The sequence below is a fragment of the Hippopotamus amphibius genome, chromosome 5, assembly GCF_030028045.1.
Source record: "Hippopotamus amphibius kiboko isolate mHipAmp2 chromosome 5, mHipAmp2.hap2, whole genome shotgun sequence".
Taxonomy (NCBI): domain Eukaryota; kingdom Metazoa; phylum Chordata; class Mammalia; order Artiodactyla; family Hippopotamidae; genus Hippopotamus; species Hippopotamus amphibius.
Window position 1 is genome coordinate 133140293 of NC_080190.1, and position 23127 is coordinate 133163419.

The window sequence follows — 23127 nt, forward strand, 5'->3', positions numbered from 1 at the left end:
TTTTGGAAAGACCAGGGTTCTAAGCGAATAATGGCATCACTTAAAAGGCTGTGCTGAGTACGTAGGGTATGTGTTGTAGCCGCAGTTCCCATCTGTTCACGTGGTAGGGTTTTTAGGGAAAGCAAGTGGAAGATGTGACGGGGTAGGAAAGACGTGCTAACTGAGAGTAGTAAATAAATGTCCGCCCCGACGCTTTAAATCCAAAGCTTTCATTTCCCTGCTGCGGAAAGTTATTGAATACCCCGCGGAGGCCCGTTCGGTGGTGGGGCAGACGGGGCGCAGCTTTCCTTCCATTCTTCCAGCCTCGCTCAGAACTTCGTGGCGAGATGAACAATCCTTTCTAAGGGCTTGCCAGCGCCAGGAAGCCCAGGTAGCACGTACCACGTGCACTCAATCAGCTCCAGGGCGCGAGTCCGCACTCCGCGAGGAGGAACCTACTCCACGCCCCGCCTGCCTAGGTGGGTGTGGCCTCCGTGGTGGCCCCGCCCCCTCAAGAACGCTGCGCGGGGCCGCCCGGGCGGGGCAAGGGAACAGGCAAGAAAGGGCGGAGAGCGAGCGGTGTGGGTGTGCTCGTGCCCGCGCTCGCGCCTGGCGTGTAGGTGGCGGCGCGCCCGTGAGCGCGCACGGGAGAGGCCAGCCCCGGCGGCCGTTGTGGGCTTCCACTGGAGGGGCGGGAGGCTCACCTGCGAGCGTCTGCGACGCCCGCCCGCCCGCCCGCCCGCCGCGTCCGGATCGCGCCGGCTTCTCGGGGCCGCTGGCTGCAAGCCCTGGGAGGTTGGGGCGGGGTAGCGAGCAGAGTCCGCGTCCGGCGCCCGGGACGAGGAGGAGTCGGACCTTCGCCGCAGCCGCTTTCCGCGCCCGGCCGGGTAGGTGAAGCCCGGGCTGGTTGTCCGGCGGCCCCCGGCGGGCCAGGAGAGGAGAAGCGAAACTTTCCGAGCGCTTCCCCGCGCGGTCCCCGGGCCGTCGGCGGCGCGGGGAGGTGTCGTCGTCTCGGGCAGCGGCGGCCGACGCCATGTTGGGGTCTGTGAGAAACGGGGCGCTCCCGGGCCGCTGCCCTTGCGCTGGGGGAGCCGCGCCCTCCCGCCGGGCGCCGCCGCCGCCGCCGTGGGTCGCGAGGGCCGCCCGGAGGGCCGCGCCGGTGCTCGTCGGGTCCGCGGGCCCGCGGGGAGGGGGCCGGGCGGACGCGCGAAGGGGGCCCGAGGTCGGGCGAGAAGTGAGGCGTGAGGACTGGGGTCCCAGTCGTGGCCACTGGCGTCTTAGGGCGCCAGCATCTTTCTATCCGAAAAGTTTGCAGGGTCTGGGCGTCAGGGACGTTGTAACTTGAACAGCATATTTTTATGTGATTTCGGGCAAAAAAAATGGCACCGCAGAATTTGCTGGCTCTAACGCCTTACTTATTTGGAGTCTTTTAAAGTCGTATGGTCTTTCGCCGAATTTAGCTTTCTTTTAAAATTTTTATTGAAGGCCGAGAGCTTGCTGTTCCTGTGTTTTGAATACCCCTGTGCACTCTTAGTACATCGTAGCAGTAACTTGTGTGTGCGGTGGAAATAATGGGTAGCATTAAGGTTGCAAATAACCAAGCCCTTCTCTGTAATTCATAGACTCACAAAGTATATAAGCTGATAAATACTTTCTTTGTTGTGTTTTAGTACGTAACTGAAGAAATTCAGTAAAGAAAGACTTAGGAAGGTTCACTGAGAGACTTAAAGGCGTGTGTTGTTCTTTAAAGAATAAGGTGAAGTGATCTTGACATTGTGAAGTTTTTTCCCTCACTTTAGTTGCTTAAAGGTGCATGCTTACCTTTTTTTTGATTATATACATTTTTCTGTATTCTGGTAGCCCCTGGGGTCCTGAGGTTAATTCAGTATTAACGAAGGCTTCTCTTTTAATCTCTTCGGGTTCTCACAGCATTGGAGGTGAATGGTATTAAGTTGCTTATTTGAAAATAAGCTGCACATGTAATCGCCTCAAAAAATAAAACTGGTGTACTGACCAAGGCATCAAAAAAGATTCAGTTTGAATCACTGCAGTAAATGAATGTAAATTACTAGTTTTAATAAAGACATCTGAGCTTCCAAACTGTTAATTGCCCTGAAAGCACTCTTAACCACAAATAAGATAAAGGCTTAAACATGTCTTGGAGGATTTCTCTTCTTAATCTGTAGGTGAAAGTATAGCTTCTGCTCAGATTTGATTGCTGATTTTTCTAGCGTTTTTTTTGTTTTTTGTTTTGCCTCATTGTCAGGTAATTGCCATTATACATATTTATTTTTCTGGATGAAGTGTTACCTAGAAATGAGGTGATTTAACTTACTTAACAAATCTAGCAGCTAAGCTGAGTTCTTATGACTGAAGCCTTCTCATTTTTTTTATAGCATAGCTTTGCAGGATGCGTAACTCATTCCTGTGGAGCAGCCTCTGTCTACCTTGTTTCCTCTGTCTTAGCTGCTCTTTCTGATTTTAATTTAGTTCCTCTGTATATATATTCATTTCCTAGGAAATTTCCTGATTTACAAGGGTTCATGTACTGTAATTTTTTCTCTTAAAAATACTCGAGCACATACTCTTTGAAGCTTTTTTGCCCTGTTCTCCTTACCCTATCCCCTTTTTTCGGGATAGATAGATAAGATATTATCCCAGTAAATATTATATTTATCTGTTATGGCACCTCCTTGACAGTAGGCATTACATGAGGTCTGACTTGGCCTCTTCATCCCCAGTGTGCTGAGAATATAGCAGATGCCCAGGAAAGGTTTGAGTGGATGAATACACATATGTTTCTTGTAAATATACTTCATAAATTTCTTGTTAAATTGCACTTCCCATGGGTATAAGTAGTTAAATCTTCTCTAATTGCTTTTTTTGAGGGGAATTTACCTTGGTAACTCAGTTAATTTTGGACTGGGATACAGAACTTGAATGTTATGAAATTTCCAATTAGATAATGGACTGAAGCATAATCAACAAAGAAGCAGCAGCCCTGGGTGAACAAAAGGATAATAATTGTACTTTTAAAGTGCAACTGTATTTAGTATTTGCACTGAATGGAAATAGAGTTATGTTTATACATTTAAACTCTTTGATAGAGCAACTCACATTTTCTCTACCAATTATTGTTTTGCTGGAATTGTCCTAGAATTTTTAGAATGCCTTGCTTATTGGAAAACATATAACAGTTGCTTTTCTGTTGATGAGTTTATCTTAAAGAACTAGCTTTGTGAATGCTTGATAATAGCAAGGTGTATGTTGGCTTAAGTGAATAAAATCTAGTTCATAGATATACTCACAATGCTGTTTTAAGTTGCAAAAACCTCCCTAGGTGGTATTCTGTAATTCTGTAATAAAATTACTGTAGAATTTGCGGCTAATTCCCTGACCCCATAACTTTCTCTCCAATCGCTCCATAAACCACAAACTGCTCAGTTTGGGAGGTCCTGGGAAGAGAATAGAAGGCATTCAAGTAGTTGCTGTGAGTGCTAGAGAAAGCAAGTTGCATGTAGGGTGGATTGGAACTAAACCAAACCAAACCAAACCTGACTTCTAGCTCTGCACCATTCTAGCTTGTGACTCTTGAACAAGTCACTTCACTTCTTTAAGCTTCACTGGACTCATTTGTGAAATGGACACAGAAATATCTAACACTGTTGTGAAGATTTACTAAGATGTTTGTGGAAGTGCCTGTTGCAGGATATTCAGTAAGTTAATTAGCAAATGAGCAGAGTGTCAGTGAATTATAGAATTTTAAAAGGGAAGCAGTCTTTAGAAATAGGTAGTTCAGTTCCCAACTTTGGCTGCACATTAGAATTCCCTGAGGAGCTTCTTAAAAATACTGATGCCTGAACCCCACCCTTGAACAAATCAATCACAGTTACTGTGTTTGGAATCAAAGCACAGGTAGCTTTGCCAGTTGTTTGTTTTAATGTGCAGTCAGGGTTGTGAAACATTGATTTTATTCAATCTCCTATCTCCTTATTCTCTTCATTTTGTGGTTGAATAAAGTTCAGAGAGAGGTTAAGTGCTAGCCAAATTCCTGTCGGGTTAGAAAGAGTGAATTCTCATCAGAGGAAAGTAATGGGCATGGAGTTAACAGTTACCTTCGTTTTAGAAAGGCCACATTTGGAACTGCAGTTTGCTAAGTCAAGTGACCTTCATCTCCGCTCTACATTAACAGCCTACATGAATGACTGTGTTATTTAACCTTATCCTCATTTAGACCTCAGGTGACCAGAGGTGGTGATTCAAGGGCCTTTCTTTCTATTTTCCATTATACCTGATGAACCAGCTTTTTGTCCTCATTGTCACCTGCAGTCCCTCCCTGGCTGTTAATAATCTTCCTTTTTTCCATTTCTGAACTCTATAGTTCATATACTGTGAGCTCACTAATACCACATAGTCTCCCTCTCCTTGACCTTTGCTGTGTGTAATAATAAACTGGTCAGTTCTCAACTTTTACTTTTTCTACATTTATCCCTGCCTAGCACTCCCGAAAAAAGTCACACCTATGGTGACTGTTAAGTATTTGTTTTCCAGCTGCCTGTATACTAGTTCCTTTCTAATCCTTTCTCATCCCAAAGTTGACTCATTTTCTCTATCAACTTTTCACTCTAACTTAGGTTGCTAACCTCAATCTTGAAGCACTTGACTCTGAACAGATGACCTTGCTTCCTTCTATGGATTTTATGATGTGAATTTTCTGTTTTCTTCTTTATATCAACTTTTTTTCATCTTTTTTTCCTTTCCATTTCCGTAGGTGAAACTATCCTTAATTCTTTATACTTGTTTCATTTAAACAGTGGTTCGGGAAAAAAATATTTTTGTATTCTTTGTTTATATTTTTATTAATTATACCTATAACTTTGTGTTTATTGTATTTTTCTAAACAATCTAAAAACTTTTTTCTTTGTCTATGAGAGAATATGTGTTCAATATAAAATAATTAGGCAATGTCAAAATATTTCACCCTAGCACTTAGAGATAACCAGTACTAAATTTTTGGTGGCTGTGTTTCCAGACCTTAAAAAAAAAGTTTTATATTGTATGTGCTTTTTAGAAGCTTTTATTTAATAAACTGCCTTATTTAACAATTTTCGACATTAAATATTAATCTGTGTTCTCCAAAAAGCTACCTAAAGATCCATTATATGGGTATGCCATAATTTACTTAACTAGTGCCCTAATGTGGAACATTTAGATTGTTTCTGACTTTTAAACATTATAGACAAAGCTACAGTGAACGTCTTCATGTGAACAACTTTGTACACTTGTCTGATTATTTTTTGCATATATCCTTGGAAGTAGAATTGTTGTATAAACTTTCTAAAGTGCTTATATTGCCAAAAATGGCATTTAGGAAAGCTGTTCCAAGTGTATACTCTCAAGAGTATGAGTGCTCATTTTTTCCATGTCTTAGAGAGGTGAATAATACATCATTTAAATTTTATTTCTTTGATTAGCACCAAGAGCCAGCATTTTTCCATTTATTTGTCATTTTTATTTGTTCCTTTGGAAATTGCCATTTGTATCTTACACGTTTTTCTTTTGGGATATTTTCCTTTTGTCTCATTGATTTATAGGAGCCCTTTATATATTAAAAATGTTGACCCTTTGTCATATTGTGCACCTATTTAACTTTAATGCTTTTTTCCCCTCAGTGTTGAAGTTTAAAATTTGTGTTTGGTAAAATGTTTTCCTTTATGATATTTGGCTTCTTTATGTTGTATTTAGCTGTTAGTTTCTAGGGCTAGAAATTTAGGCTCTGTTTGTCATTTTTAGAGTTGATGCCAGAGGGAAAACTTATATTACAGCCTCCCTTCCCCCCAACCCTAAGAGTCTATTTCTCAGGATAAATTTCTGTGATTAAAAATTCCAGGGTTTAAAGAAATTCCAGTGTTGGGACTTCCCTGGTGGTACAGTGGTTAAGAATCCACCTGCCAGTGTAGCGGATATGGGTTCGATCCCTGGTCCAGGAAGATCCCACATGTCACGGAGCAGCTAAGCCTGTGAGCCACAACTACTGAAGCCCGAGCACCCTAGAGCCTGCGTGCCGCAACTGCTGAGCCCACACGCTACAACTGTGGAAGCCTGTGTGCCCTAGGGCCTGTGTGCCACAACTGCTGAGCCCATCTGCTGCAACTACTGAAGTCCGTGCACCTAGAGCCCATCCATGCTCCACAACAAGAGAAGTCACTGTAATGAGAAGCCCATGCACCACAAGGAAGAGTAGCCCCCACTCGCCACAACTAGAGAAAGCCTTCGTGCAGCAATAAAGACTCAGTGTAGCCAAAAATAAAATAAATAATTTAAACAAATTCCAAGGTCAAAGGGCAGGGCTTTCTGAAATAATATACATTACCTTCAGGCCTCCATTTTTTTCCCACGTTTCACTGCTTATTGTGACCTTTTGGCACAATGAGGTTTTTTAGTCTCTGAGACTTGTGAGAAGTGAAAGCCTGTTGAAAAGGTGCTTTGTGCTCTCTTGTCTCCCCTTCTCTCTTCTGTTGCTTCTCCTGCTTTCTAAGCTAGGCATTCCCCCAGATTTAGTCCTCTGCCCTCTCCCCTCTTCCACAGTATCAGTGGTCATCTCTTCGCAGGAGACTCTTGAATCTCTTTCTGTGCTGGAGCTCCCTGCTCATCTTGGCGTTTCTGTTGGTCTGACAGATGTTTGTCTTCTGGATGCCCTGAAGGTACAGTATGTCCCAGACTGATTTCTTACCCTCCTGAAACAAAACTAGTATCTGATCTGTTCAATGGTTTATTCTTAAACCTTTGAAGTCATCTTACACTCACTTTCAAACCCATTCAATTGGTTCCTAAAGCCTTTCCGCCTTACCTCAGTATTCTCTCTTAACTTCCATCTTCCCCTTTTTATTTCTGCTGTCAAATTTGTAGCTTAGGCTTTTGTTAACCTTTCACTTAGAGACTACTGTAATACCCTCCTGCTTTTTTTGCCTCCAGTTTTTCTTCGTTGGTAGTCTCTCCAGTTCATCCTGTGTTCTGCTTCTGTGTACTTATTAATATTTTCCTATTTAAAAACCTTAGTCTTCCCATTGCATATATAATAAAAGTCTAAACTGTTCAGTCTGATGCGTACTTTCCTTTGCATTTGGCTCTTCCGTATCATGCCAGGTTTCTAGTTTACTACTGTACATTCTCCAGTACTACTGTACCGCCTTCAGCCAGGCTCAATTATTTCCTCTCTGGGCAATATATGGTATTTGTACACCATCATCTCCATTGTCTCTCCCTCTCCCCTGAATAATTTGACCTACAACTTTTGCTCTAAGGCCCAGCTTGAATTTCAAGTCATTTAAAAGTTGTTCCTAAATATTCCCCCTGGTCAGAATTACCTCCTAACTACATTTTTTGGTTTTAGGTTTCATCACTCTTTTATTAGTTAAAAAAAAATATGTTTTTGGTTTGTTTCTCCTCTGCTCCTTTAGATTTTGAGGGCACAGATTTGAGGTAGTCATATTCCTTAGTTCATAGCACACTGTATGAGTACCAGACACTTTCTTGTTTTGTTTATTGTTTCCTTCCTTATCAGTTACTCCCATCATCCTCTTTCCTATAGAAGTATACCCCAATGTGTAATACATGAACTATATACACTTGTGTATATAAACTTGGGTATATGGCTGTCCTCCTCCACAAAGATTATTAGTTTTGAGTACTTCTATCTTTGTACAGAGTAAGTGGTTGGTAAATGTTTGCTACTTGACATTTATTGAAAATTATTGATTTTGCTAGCTTCCATGTTGACTAAAAACCCAGGGATTTAATTTCAGTTTTACTCTTCCACGTCTAGTTAGTTATGGCAATCCTGAACATTACCGATTCTTTCTTTTCCTGTTGCAAACTTCACATTCTCATCAACTTTCCATTTTACTTTTGCAATAATTTTTCAACTGGGTCTGCTTTCAGTCTCTCCTTTCTAGAATCTTTCATTGTTTCCACAGTTATCTTAGAAGAATCCAGATCAAATCAGGCCACTCCTTCCCAATGCTTCAAAAAGAACTCTCAGGAACCAAGATCTCTTGTCTTATTTTTTCCCCCCTGTTTTTCTACTAAATATCTCTTCTCCAGCCTCTTCTGCAGCTGTACATGTAAGTTTTTAAAAACACATTTTACTTGCAGAGCTTTGTGCCTTATCATTTTTTTGTCTTTTGAGGTTCAGCTTATTTTTCACAACCTGCCTGAAGTGTTGAAGTGCTGCATTCTTCCTTACCACTTTAATGTTTTTATTATAGTATTTATTTCATTGTGCTTTTTGTTAAAACCTTTTGGGAACATGTCTTAATTCCCAGTGTCTGGTTCATTCTTGTTTTCCCTTTAACACAAAGCATAAAGTCTTGAATGTAGTGAGTAGATTGTAACTGCTTTGAAAAATACTGAAGAAAATTTGCTAGGGATGTGATGGGTACCAGCTTTATTTTTCAAATATTATACAATGATTTAACAGCTGTCAGCACTGTACAGCTGCCTCTGTACAAATACTTTTTGAAATGATGCAGTTTTTTATCTGAAAATTGTTGATGATGAAAATACGCATACATCATCATTTTTTATTTGCTAACTAAACAGCTGTGCTTTTTGGCAAGAAAAGAAATCATTCTTATATATTATCATGAGATTGAGATTTTTAAAAACAGGATCTGCTGTGCTCAATACTTAGAATTCATAATTAGATACTATAGTTAAATAGACCAGAACATTTGCTTGTAAATTTAAAATCTGTGGGCCTAGTGAAGCGTTTGATGTGTAGGGTGTGGTTCCTGTTTTGTGTGAACATTAGTACTATGGATGTCAAAAATGAAGTCTTTGATTTTCATAAAACTCTAGGTCAAGAAGCTGCTGCCACTTTTAACTGTTCAGTGAACATTGATGGCATATATATGCAGGCAATTTTGTAGGTGCTATTGGAAATACGAAGTTGTTAAAAATGATATTCTCTTTTTCAGGAACCTCCAAATCTGTTGGGAATAAGCTGGTATACAAATCTTTATAAAATATAATAGAATTATAAGTGCCATAAATGGTATAGGTAAAGTGGTATGAGGACTTAAAGGTGAAACAGTATGTGGCTGTGACATTACTGAAGTAACTGGTAAGATTTCAGGTCAGCAAGTCGGGGAGGACATACTGAACTCAGGTAGAGGGGAGGAAGCCCAGGGTGTTTCCTGGGAATAACTAGTAGTCTAGTTTGACTATAACAAAAGGAACATAGAGAAAGAAGTAAAACTAAAAAGCTAGACTGGGCAGGCTGGAGCTTGATCGAAGTTCTTTGAATACCAGGCTAAGGACTTTGGATTTTATTCATTTGGCCAGGGAATCTTTGGTTGTTGAATAGAGAGTTACCGGATCATAGCTGTAGTTAAAGAATATTAATCTTGCCTTGTGTGGTATAGTTTAAATGCTAGTTAAAGACTAGAGGACTTGTTTCAAGCTTGAGGTCCACATTCTTCCCCTCTCTAAACACTTTTTTTTTTTAACTCCCAGTGTGACTGTTCTGGTTTTTTAAATTTTAAAAAATCTTCAACTGTGGCTTAGTTGTTCTTTGTATACCATGGTGAGTTTCTCTATCAAGCCTAACTTATTTGAAACTGGCTCTACTGGCGCCCTAAATTAGTCATTGCTTTACTTTTCACTTGCTTTTAGTGTTTGAAGAATTATTTTGAGCATATTTTATACCTATTACTGTGTTTTAAGTTTTTCATGTTATCAGTGGCTTTCCCCAAATACATAATAAGGTCCACATGAGTGAAATATTTCTAGAGTATTTATTTCTAAAGGTAGCAAAGTATGATGGAAAGAACATGCCTTTTTTTTTTTTAAACAAAAACTGGCTGTGTGACTGGGAAAATTCCTTAACTAGTCCATGACTCAATTTACTTTTTTGTAAAATGGATATGATTATCCATTTTAACAAAATTGAGATTACGAAATGAAATAGTAAAATGTGGATGTGCCTCGCACATGTGTACGTCTTGAGTAAATGTTTTTTCTTTTTCCTTTCTTAGTTAAACATGTAGTGTAGGGCATTTGAGTCTACTTTTCAGTAATAGGCAGATTTAGTGCCTAGGAGAGATTTAAAACAAATTGCTGTGGCTCTCTGTAAATGTGATTCAGTTCAGAAGTTTCAGTTCTTATCAATCCAGCTTTAAGAGTTTAAAATTAAAATATAGGGACTTTCTAGGTGGTGCAGTGATTAAGAATCCACCTGCTAATGCAGGGGATATGGGTTCCATCCCTGCTCCAGGAAGATTCCCACATGCTGTGGAGCAGCTAAGCCCTTGCGCCACAACGATTGAGCCTGTGCTCTAGAGGCCATGTGCTGCAACTACTGAAGTCCGAGTGCCTAGAGCCCGTGCTCTGCAATAAGAGAAGCCTCTGCAGTGAGGCGCCCGTGCACCACAATGAAGAGTGGCCCCCTCTCGCTGCAACTAGAGAAATCCCTTGAGCAGCAACAAAGACCCAATGCAGCCAATAAATAAATAAATAAATAAATTTTTTAAAAGTTTAGAAGAAATAAAATTAAAATCTAAAGCTTATTCCTTTCTTTTCTTATCTAAGAAATGAATGTTTCCTTGATCGCTACTGATTTCTAAAATACATATTGTATAATTGGTTTGCTACAGCAGCAGAAATCCTAGTGGAAAGGGTAGGAAAAAACTTTGTCTCTTCTTATTGATATAATAGGTAAAATTTACTAAAATTTGAAATTAATTTGCTAGGTGTTCAAGTATTTCTTCTTTGCTTTATTATCCTAGTATTTTATTGAAAGTCTTACCTTGAATTTCCTGATTATTATTATGCTTACTAAATTATAGAACTCTTAAAAGTAAAAACTGTTCTGTCCTTTGCATATGGTAGGTGCTTAGAATAATTGTTCCTTTGACTTGGGTGCATTAGGAGTGGAGTAGTTTGTTCTAATACTTAGACATTTGCTGAGAGGGGATGTACCTCTGATAGTTTGTTGCTGCTTTAAAAAAAAATCTCTGTCTCTCCTTTTCCTTTTCCATTTTCTGTAGTCTTAATTCAGCAGTAACACAGATTTTAAAATCTTGATTGATATTAAGACAGTCAAAAGTTTGATTAGAATAACTTATAGGCAAGTAAGGCTTATAGTAAGCCAGAAGTATGGCCCATCTACTGTCAGAGTTCATTATTTTAAAGACAAGAAAGGGCTTTGCGATTATTTTATGCAAGGTGAGTTGGTGTGTGCGTGTGTGCATGTGTGTAGCAGTTAGGTAGTTTGTATGAAATCTCTTATTTAATGCCTGAGCTGAGGTTAGAATCCAGGTCTTTTGGTTCATAGTTTATTGTTTTTTCAGTATAATGCACAGTTGAATACTGAAGCTCACTGTTATCAGATGTCTTGGGTATGTGTAAGAAATTAATTAGGTGATTTTTTTGTTTTAAACTTACCTGCAAAGATGAGATAAGAAGTATTGGTTTTCAGTAAGAAGAACTGGGCCATAGTATTCTGTGACAGTTGGGCTCTCTTCTCAATTGTAAGTAGTATTCTGACTCCTTTTTAAAAGAGTTTTTGCCTCTTCTAGTATTACATTTTTAACAGGTGGTAGACACTTCACTGCAGAACATATTAACTTTAGAAACAAGGTGTTACCAGAAGACTAGGGTGGAACTTCCACAGTGCAAATGTAGTTCTTGTCTGCAGTTGTGAAGGAGATATCTTGAAGCTTTGGATGGTTTAATTTTTTTTAATTGGTATGTAAAGTCAGCTTTATTAAAGTTAAGAGGATTTCTTTGTTTTGTTTTTGGTATGTTTTTGCTGTGGTTCTTACATTTTAAACTATGAATTAAGGCTGCAAACACCATTTGCTGGAAAAGAAGACAGAGGAAGTCAGTGAGAAAACTGTTGGATGTTTAGAGTTCTCTGAAGTGGCTGGATGTGGGAAGAAACAGTAGTTTTTTTTTTTATCAGTAGTAGTAACAAATTAGAAAGTATAATGTGGAAAAGAGATAAGATTCAAATTAGCAACAAAAAGTATGAGATACTTGGGAATCTAAGTAGTGTAACAATCTTATGAGAAGAAATCTACAAAATTATTGGATCATTAAACAAGATTTAAAACCTTTGGAAGAGAGATTTAAAACCTGCTAGGAACATTTGAAACTGTGAAGATGTTAATTTATTCCAAGTTAATTTACAAGCATAATATGAATTCAAAATTTCAGTGGATTTGGTCTTTTTTTTTTTTTTTTTAATTGTAATTGGAAATGGTTCTACACCTTAGCTGCACAGTAGAATTACCTGGGGAGCTTTAAAGTGTCCCAGTACCCAGGCCATACCCCACATACCTCAGCCCAGTAAAATCAGAACACCTTGGGGAGGGATCTAGATATCAGTATTTCTTAACCTTTTATATTTATCATCACAGCCTATTGACCTCACTTTTGGTTTTTGAGTTTCTATTAAATATTTTAAGCAGTTATAATTATTTGTAGAGATTGATTTTTTGTAAGTTTTATTATTAGAGATTTTCAAAACAAAAAGGAAATTTACTTGCTAAAAAATATAGCTCGTTATTACCATATGGGTTTTTCTCAAACTCAGAATTAATTAGTAAACAATATTCTTAAAAACAGAAATAGAAATATTATAGATTCATGCATGGTAACTCATGAGCAGTTAGTTGCATTTAAAGGATACTGTTCTTTTGTATCTGTATACCTTCTATAACAGAAATGTGGAATAAGAAATTTGCTATGTTTAAATTTTTATAAAGATTATTCTTAAAGTTTATTATTTTTTACTATTCATTTATTCTTATTTCTGTAAATTAGTTATAAAATGGCTTAAAATATTAAAAGTAAATATAAAGGGTATTTTGGACCCAGATAGTAAATTGGGATGGCTAGTTTTTTCTGGTATACTAAAGGTTAGAGCTCCCCTGTGGTTCCAGGCAGCTAAGGTTGGGTACTACTGTTCTGAGTCGATGTCATCTGGACAAATAAGCAGAGGAGACTAGGTAAAACATTTAAAAGGTAATGGAAAGTAGTCTAGACTAGTTTTACCAAGTTGCGTGGTACTGACGAAAGAATTATAAAAAAGATTAATGTATTAGACCAGATAGCCTAGAAGCAGTTATAATACTATATAAAAATTTGTCATAAATTAATAGGTTAGATTATTAATACCAATAAATAATAGCTACCACATGTTGCCTACTTGCTGAACATTTTATATGCGTTATCTCGTTTAATCCTCCCCCGATATAGCTCTTATTATTTCCATTTATAAGTGAGGAAACCTGAGATGTCACAGTATTTGGTGATCCTGGAGCAGTTAGTTGCTTTAGAATGCAAATATTTGAAAAGGAAAATGGGTTTTTAACCTATGCCAGAATAAATTTCAGGTGGATAAAAGAACTAAATGTAAAATTCAGATCATGAAATATAGAGAATACTAAATAGATGCACCCGCTATCTGGATAAGGGAAGCTTAGGAGTCATGGAAAAAAATCACAAAGGAAAAATATCTGTAAATGTAACTACTTAAGAAATAAAACTCTCTCTGTCAAACACCATAAACAAAATTACAGACTAATATACTAGGAAAAGCAATGAAATAAATGGGTTAATAGCCTTTATGTATAATGTATTCACACAGATTAAAAACCTCTAAATATATGAGTGTAGAAATAAGAGTAAACACAATGGAAAGTAGCTGGCCTCACGAGGTAGCTATGAAATGAAACATTCAGTTAAATTGAAAGTACTGTTCTTTATTGTTTTAAGACCTTTGTCCATATTATTAGTTCCTTTGCAAGGCTGACTCCTCATCCTTTAAGACCCAGTGTGTAACACCACCTTAGTGAAGTCTTTTTGAACTACTCAGTAAATAAGTTTTTCTCTGTGTCTTGGCACACTGTTGATTTCCTTCATTGCACTTCACCTTTTGGGATCACCTATTCGTTTACTTACTTATCTTTCTCTCCTCCACTAGACTGAGCTCTGAGAGGAAAAGAATAATATTCGGCATTTAGAAAGTGTTCAGTGGAGTTATTGAATGAATAAAAAGAGAAGTAAAGAATAAAGCGAGATACCATTAAAAAAAGTCTGCCCTATTTGCTGAAATTTTTAAAGAAAAATACTTTGTGAGACAAGATGGGATGGCTACAGTCATTGTGCTACTTGGTAAATTGGTGTTACCTTTCAGAATGGAAATTTTGTAAAAGGTAGCAAGAACTTTAAACATTAGTGCCTTTTGACCCAATAATTTTACTTCTTGGAATCTATCCTAAAGAAGTTACCTCCCAGAAGATGGGGAAGCATTCTTCCTCGCTCTTACTTTATTCACTAGTATTCCTTCCTAAGAAAAGTAGACAGAAGTCCAGTTGGGCCACATTTTATAGTTGTCTTCTGCTTTTCATGCAGATATGCAAGGGACCCACTCCTTGATTAACCTCAGTATTCTTGTATTCTAATACTCTCACAAAAGTCTTTGAGAATTCCTGCTGTTTGGGGGCACTTCAGTGCACAGGTGGTAGATTTGGCTTTGGATTTTGGGGGAAGGCAGATGGTCCTGTTTAGGCCCTGAGCCAAAGGGTAATGCCTTAAATCCAGTTTATTAAGAACCTTGCTTTGGGGTATCTAGCAGTAATCCAGCTAAAGGTGGTACTTTGATTTTCCTTTTGATAATTTTCAGTTCCTCCCTGTTGTGCCCCCCATCATCTCTTTCTCGTGTTGTGCGCGTGTGGCATTTGTGTATTCTTGGGTTTTCAAACTCAGTGCTTCCCTTCTCTCTCATGTTAGACACATACAGAAAAATTTTCAGGACCAACAGGGATAATGGAAAGGGCTGCTTAAGGCCAAAGGCCTTAAGTTCTTTGTGCTCATTAATTTTCAAATATAGGTCACAATCCATTGCTAAAGTCAGTCAAGTGGGCTGCAGCTATCATTAAAATAAATGAAGATGCTAGAATACATCATTCATAGTTGAAAAAATTGTATGAGTATTGTTTGTAACATTGCAGTATGAAATATGTATATAGTTTAAAACATTTGTTTATTTAGTTGCCCCAGGTCTTAGTTGTGGCAGGCAGCCTCCTTAGTTACAGCATGTGGGCTCCTTAGTTGGAGGCATGCATGTGGGATCTAGTTCCCTGACCAGGGATTGAACCTGGGCCCCCTGCATTGGGAGCACGGAGTCTTTTTTTTTTTTTTTCTAAAAATTTATCTCCGTTTTATTTATTATTTTTTGGGGGGGGGGTACACCAAGTTCAATCATCTGTTTTTATACACATATCCCCATATTCCCTCCCTTCCTTGACTCCCCCGCCTCGAGTCCCCCCCACCCTCCCCGCCCCAGTCCTCTAAGGCATCTTCCATCCTCGAGTTGGACTCCCTTTGTTATACAACAACTTCCCACTGACTATTTTACAGTTGGTACTATATATATGTCTGGGGAGCATGGAGTCTTAACCAGTGCGCCACCAGGGAAGTCCCTGAAATATATTTCTTATCCGTGTCACTGTCAAACTTTGAAAGCTATTTGTTCTAGCCAAATACCAGTTAAATGCCCTGAACTTCACTTTTGTTGCATTGCATCATTCTTAAACAGAGGGGAAGTTTATGAACAGAGATACAAGTTTAATATATTATAAAATTGGAACAGTGAAACATTATCAGAAGACTGGCTAATAAATAAATCATGATGACCTATCCTTTCAGGTTATTTGCTCAAATTAGTATTATTTTGTCTTCAGTGTTTTTTGGGTTTGCAGTGAAGGTCCAGAGGTTAGCAATAGCTTTCTGAGTTCTGTGGAGCCTTAAGGAATAATCAGTGTGCCATAATATACTGGTGACAGCACGAAGGAATCCCCTTTGAGCCCCAGTTCTGTGACAGCCTTGGGCATGGTACTTAACTCCTTTGTATCTGTTTGCTCATTTATAAAGTAGAGTTAATAGTGCATATCTATCATAAGATTGCCCAGGGTGGGAAATACAGTAATGCATGTCAAGTGGTCAGCTCTTGCTTGGGCTTCCAGTGAATAAATTCCACGCTGTTTTGCCTGCATCTATTTGTGACTTAGTTTCTCCTTCAGCTCACATTTCAGCAAATATTACTAGATGTTTCTCTGAGAGATAAAAACTTCTCTAGTTATTTCACAGGAGTTTGAGACAGTTAAAATCAGAAGATAATAAATGTGAAACGTACTGCATAAATTTGTGGTGATATTAGTTCCAGTAGTAACAATAATAGGAAACCTGCTTGCATTGCATATGAGCTGATTAATAACTGTATAATGAGTAGAATCAGTAATTGATTCAGGTGGGAATAGATACTTCCAGTTTTCTACAAGTGCCAACCTCTTTCCTGCCTTAGGACCTTTGTAGTTATTCCTTTTCTCTGGAATATTCTCCCTCATCCTCACCCCTCATGCGTATCTAGTTCTGTCCTATCAATTGAAAAGATACCACTTTAGAAAGACCTTCCCTGACCACCCAGTCTCAGTAGACTGGGTAGTCCCAGTAGATTTTTTTTAAAAAATCACTTTAAAAAATTACAATGTTAATTATTACTTGGGTCTCGACTTTTTTCTGTTTGCCTCCTCCCCAACTAGGACATAAGCCTGGAAAGGACAGAGACCTTGCCTGTGTTGTTTATTATTTTTTCCTGTACCCAGATCAGTACTCTTGTTGAATGTTTGACTGTAATGTAAAGTATGAAAAATTATCCATAATTGTACCTCCCAGAGATAAATAACCATTATTGATATTATGGTATATAGTTTTCTAATTTTACATACTTACTGGTGTCTATGATTATGCATTTGTGCCATATCTCATTGAATCTAAAGATGAACATGTTTTACTATATTTTAAGTCTCTCAAAGTGGTATGTCATATAATCAAGGTTGCCATGATTTAATTGGCAGCGTTTTTCTTTGTTAATAGCACATAAAATGAGGATGTGTCTTAATAGCATCTTAGATTTGATGAAATTTGGTATATATTTGAAACAAAAATGAGATCATTATGTTCAACTCTCCCCACCTAGGTACTTTGAGCATTTTCCCATATCATTATATTTAGATCTATCACATTCTTAACAGATATCTAGCATATTATTAAGGGTGTATCATAAATTGTTCAACCAGTTCCTCTTGATGAACATTTGAAGCTTTTCCAGTTTTTTTCCTGTTACAAGTAGTGCTGTGTTGAATATCCTTGTACATATCTTTATGCATTTGAGTGAAATTTCTTTTGAGTATCTGGGTCAGTGGGTACACATATTTTCTGTAGCGTATGAGGGTACCTGTTACCCTGTATCCTCAGTAGTATTCCATCTTAAGAAATTTTTAAAATTTTTGCTAATTTGATGGATGAAAAAAATCCTGTTTTATTCATTTATTTAATTATGAATGAATTGAGCCTCTTCTCATGTTTACTGTTTCTGTTTTCTCTTCTGTGATGCACTTGTGCATAGGGCAGTAGGCTTTTAATTGGCCAGCAGATTTTCCCTAATTAGAAATAGAGGCCATTACAGTTTGGAGCCATGCGTTGTCATATTAATTTTTGGGAACAACTTTTAGGGCAAAGTCCACCATTGTGGAAGGCTGGAGGGCTTTATAAGGACCCAGGATTAGGGGAGAGACAGAATTCAGGAATAATCAGAATCGTTGTGTCCTTTATGATGGAGGACAAAAATGGTTACAGTGTCATCAGTTTGTGAGCTGAATACTGGAACTTAAACCATGCTAAATGCTCCTCTCCTTTTTAATATGATTTGATTGTAGTATGGTATTGTTTGTTAGGTTAGTGGTCTGAAATAGAGCACAACTCTGGGACTTGAGTGAAGTCAATATTGGATCTAGAGATTAAATCTGTGATTGTTTAAAATTAAATTAATATGGTTTTTTTGCACATTGCCAAGATGTTCTTGTCAACAGTTTTGAGCACTTTTGCTGTACCAGACACTATGTGTTTCAAATGGTCTCCGCCTTTTAGTTTCCATTGCAGCCTATGGAGAAGACAGATTTCAGTCCTTTGGTAAGGGTGAATCCAGAAGGTACAGGAAATATGAAAAGCACAGAGGAAGGTGTTTAGTCTAACAGAGTTTAAGGAAGGCTTCCTGGAGCTGCTGTGATAAACTAAACTGAGTCTTGAAGAGACTAAGAGTTAGCTGAGGGTGGTAAATAGTAAAGGATACAACAGCAGGAGAGAAGATATGTCTGGTTGAAACAGACTACAAGTGGTAGGGTTTCCTTAGAACATAAAATTCGAGGTAAAGAGTGATTTATGATGAGTCTGGAAAGTTAAGCAAGAACCAGGTAATGAAGGGCCTTAAATGCTATGTTAAAGATTCTGCATTTTATAGGTTAAGGGGAGTAATTTTGAGTAATGTCGTGGTCAGATTTGCATTTGAGAGATCATTGCCTGAAGATTGATTTAAGGGGCAAGATCTGTGGCAGTGAGATGTGTCGGGAAACCATGCTGGTACTCCAGGTGAGAGGATTGAGGCTTTAGCCCAGAGCTTCCTGGAAAAATCATAGTCATTTTTCTTAGTTTCCATAATATTTGGCCCTCTTACTTGTTCAGAATCTCATGTATATATATATTATATTCATTTTCTAATTATTTGTTATTTTATGTCTGTAAGAAGTTTATACTTTTACAAATACCTGCTTAACTAGTATGATACTATATGGAGATGATTAATAAGTGTTTTTGATGATTATAAAAATTGGGAGATGTTAGCTCTTTTGGTATGTTTAGTGATTATCTTAGAAACAATTGGGGAATTTTGCTTTTGGGTGGAAGTAATGATTTGTTAGATTAAATTTAGATTGTATAATTTTTTTAGCTTATATGAATTTATAATTTCTGTATGCTAATTTCTCTCTTTCTCTCTTTTAAGGCTATTAGCAAAACATGGTGGATCGTTTGGCAAACAGTGAAGCAAATACTAGACGTATAAATATAGTAGAAAACTGTTTTGGAGCAGCTGGCCAACCCTTAACTATACCTGGACGGGTTCTTATTGGAGAAGGAGTATTGACTAAGTTGTGCAGAAAAAAGCCCAAAGCAAGGCAGTTTTTCTTATTTAATGATATTCTTGTATATGGCAATATTGTCATCCAGAAGAAAAAATATAACAAACAACATATTATTCCCCTGGAAAATGTCACAATTGATTCTATCAAAGATGAGGGAGACTTGAGGAATGGATGGCTGATCAAGACACCAACTAAATCATTTGCAGTTTACGCTGCCACTGCCACTGAGAAATCAGAATGGATGAATCACATAAATAAATGTGTTACTGATTTACTCTCCAAAAGTGGGAAGACACCCAGTAATGAACATGCTGCTGTCTGGGTACCTGACTCTGAGGCTACTGTGTGTATGCGTTGTCAGAAAGCAAAATTCACAGCTGTGAATCGTCGTCACCACTGTCGCAAGTGTGGTTTTGTCGTCTGTGGGCCCTGCTCTGAAAAGAGATTTCTTCTTCCGAGCCAGTCCTCTAAGCCTGTGCGGATTTGTGACTTCTGCTACGACCTGCTTTCTACTGGGGACATGGCCCCGTGCCAGCCTGCTAGATCAGACTCTTATAGCCAGTCACTTAAGTCTCCTTTAAACGATGTCTCTGATGACGACGACGACGATGACAGCAGTGACTAAGGGCGCGTTTTGAAATGTTTAATCGGGTGTGACTGAGAAATCAGCTCTGGGCGGAACGTAACATTCTGAGCTTTCTCTCAGTTTTGCTCTAGCCATGAATTTGCCTGAGAAACTTTTAACCTATGTGCCTCAGTGTATTCTATAGAAAATAGGTCCTGTTATTATCACCCCCCCACCCCAAGTGCTGCTGCCACTCTCTCCTCACCTCCCCCAGCTCCCTGTTCTTCTACAGGGGTAGACTTGTGAATATATCAGATAAATTTTTGGTTGCTTATTCTTGTTTAAATTCTAGACTATTTTCTTGGATGGTTGGGAAAAGATGTTTATTTAATATCATGTACTACACTGTTTATTACATGTTCTGTTATATGGAAAAACTAAAAGCAAAGAATGATGGAAAAAGGAGTATGATGTGGTTAGTTAATAATGTTATTAGCTTTTTTCTAACCATCATATCTAAAGGTTAAGACACCAGGAACAGAAATACATGCTTTAGAAACACTTTGTTTGGCTTTTTCGTATGCCAGGTGGTGCCTTATCATAATAGCACTGTTGCATGAAATCAGCCCCTACCTTCTCACTTTTTAGTTTGTTTAAAAATACACTGGTGCTCTTTGAGGTATACAATGAATGTTATAAATGGGTGTAATTAGAAAATACTTCTCATTTGACAGCAACAAATATGAATAAATATTTTTCCATAAAATAGTTGTGATTACTGTATATTTTTACTTTTTTGTAGGTACCGAATTATAATTGTCATTCTTAGGAATTTGGTTTGATATTTATCAAATACAAATTGTCATTGCATTATTTATACTTTTAATAAGACATTTTTAGGTATAAAGTCATCTGCTTTAACATTGTTTCTAGAATGAAAAATCTTATACAACTTCTTGAAATCTTTTACAACTTTTGAAAAATCTTATGCTAGAGCACACATCTACTTAGGTTGAAGATTTGGAAGAAATAATGTATGAGAATGGTCAAGAGAGACCAGTTAAGTTTGGCTAGACTTCATGTCTATGGAAGTATTTTCTATTTCAGTGTGAAACTATCTTAAATTTGCAAATATAGTGTTATATTTTATAAAGTTTTGTAAAGTCCCAAACAATATTTCTATTTTTGTAAAACAATTGTATGTTTAATCTGTTTCTGAAATCATTTTGCAGTCTATGGAAATAGAGTAGCAATTGATCTTTCTAAATTGTGAAGGTTATTGAGTCAGTCTAGATTGCTTTGAAGAAGGGGTAATTTTTCACTCTTTGCTTTTGAGGCGGCCATTAGGTTGAAAGTATATTTATCATATGAAACTTGATGCATTTTGCACTACTCTCCATTTGTATGCTGCAGGTAACTATAATCAAATATGAAAAATCAGTCTGAAGTTTGTTTTAAATTCTAAATTCTTTTGTTTTAAAATTTTTAAATCTGAATATATTGCAAATGTCATGAGAGGAATGACTTGTGCTGGAGGATTCTTTGGTTTGTTAAGGCACTAACTTTACTTTCAAATTGTGAAAACACCTGAGATTTATACATCTCCCTGTAGGAAATGTGAAAGAAAGGCACAGCAGGTTTTTTGTTTGTTTTAATATCATATGGACTTTTGTTTCTAAGCAATATTTACATATAATCAATCAACATTCAAAAAGGACCATGAAATCTGAAAAGTGCTAATGGAGACTTGCTGGTACATAGGAACCTAGCAAATTCAGGAACCAAGGGGAAATGTTCTGAGATAACGTTTGTGTTGTCAACCTCTATTGACTCTGTTTTCACAATAAAAAATATTTTACAGCTCACTTGTTCTGTGCATATTGTGACTTGAAGATTTTTTTACCCTTTGCTAAGGTTAATGGAGATGTTATGCATATTTTACCTCATTTCAGCAGCTATAAGTGCCTTCTATGTGCCAGGCATTGTTCTAGGCACTAGGAGTAGACCAGTGAACAGAACTTGCCTCCTTTTCATGGAGTTTACCTGCAATTAGAATCCAAGCTGTGTTTTCTTCCAGAATTTTTTCTGTAATTTTAAAGCTCTTATAAATCTTACTTACATATAAACCTGAAATGATTTTGGTGCCAATTTCTCATGCTGTTCTCTTGAATGAAATTTACTTGGACTATACTAGTTCCCCTAGTACATTAACCAAATTGGTAACTATTGGCATAAAGGAAGCAAAATTCTATAGATGCCAAGGAAAAATATTAAATTGAAGACACCTCAATACAGGAATTCATGCTTTTGGGTCAAGTGCATAAAATGGCCAGTTTTATAGAAAGTCATTTGTGTATCTTTATCACTTTTATGCTGAAATTTTTTTTTTTTTTTTTGCCACACTGCATGCAGCATGTGGGATCTTGGTTCCCTGACAAGGGATTGAACCCGTGCCCCCTGCAGTGGAAGCGCGGAGTCGTATCCACTGGACTGGGAAATCCCTAAAATTCTTGTAAATGGATAGTATTGAATTGTATAGCTTATGATTTTTGAAACGTCCCAGTATTTAAGCTGCAATCTTCTTTCTCTTGGATATGCTAATTTGTTCTCAAATATATGTTGTAGCTTTATACAGTATAGCAGTGATTATCTACAAATCCACATGATTGCAATATGTTTTAGAAGATAAGTAAAATTGACTGGTAAAGTCTAGGATGAAATATATAAAATTGTGTTTGTTTTATTGATGGTAACTTTAAAGTTTTTATTTAAAAGCTAAATTATTTTAGATTCACTCAACATTTATTAAGTATCTGTTATGTTAGGCTCCATAATATTGGTGTTGGATGTGTTAAACTTTTTAAGAGTCATTTCTGTAAAGGTCATTATCAGTGGCATTCTTTTTTTTATCAATGGTATTTGTTTAAATATCAAAGTAAATTTCTTAAAAATTACTTTGTATTTGGCATCTGAAGTAATTGAAAAAAAATTTTTGCAGCAATAAACTTAATATACCGAATTTCAACCCTAGAAAGTAGAATTTTAAGCCATTTAATCAACAGTATTGCTCTTTGCACCCACTCTAAATGTAGTATTTGGCAAAAACAGAAATTGGTAACAGAATTGCTTGGCTTGATAATCCTATCCTTTTAATTGATCAGTAATAGAAAGGTTGAGGAGGTTGGTTGATAATATTGCTAACATCTTGTCTTCACCATCTAAACCAGTGTTGTATTTAATTATTCACATTAGTTAAAATGATTTCTGTAAAGCTTTGATGGTATTATCTAACAGTTCATCAAGAAAAAGTAGTCAGTACCACTTTAATCAGATTTTGCTCCTGTCAGCTTAATGTTTAGAGGAAATAATATGCTTTACTCTTCTTTATTTTTAGCTTTATTGAGATATAATTCACTTACCATACAGTTCACCCATTTGAGGTATACAATTAAAAAAATAAAAAAGTTATACTTTATCAGTGGCTGTGGTATATTCTTAAAACCATTACCACTATTTCCAAAATGTTTTAATCACTTC

The 23127-nt window shown here is 37.4% G+C and overlaps 1 protein-coding gene across 3 annotated transcripts; it reads left to right on the plus strand.

Annotated features, from left to right (window-relative positions):
* Window positions 1–546: 546 nt before the first annotated feature.
* Window positions 547–21453, plus strand: PLEKHF2 (pleckstrin homology and FYVE domain containing 2). 3 transcript variants are annotated; one of them, XM_057735517.1, is made up of 2 exons: window positions 547–866; window positions 18887–21453. In XM_057735517.1, the coding sequence occupies exon 2, from the start codon at window positions 18901–18903 to the stop codon at window positions 19648–19650; it is 750 nt and encodes a 249-aa protein (XP_057591500.1). In that variant the 5' UTR covers window positions 547–866; window positions 18887–18900; the 3' UTR covers window positions 19651–21453. The 3 variants fall into 3 exon arrangements, with proteins under 3 accessions (XP_057591500.1, XP_057591502.1, XP_057591501.1); XM_057735519.1 differs by lacking the exon at window positions 547–866 and adding an exon at window positions 883–1020; XM_057735518.1 differs by lacking the exon at window positions 547–866 and adding an exon at window positions 6773–18474.
* The last annotated feature ends 1674 nt before the right edge of the window (window positions 21454–23127 follow it).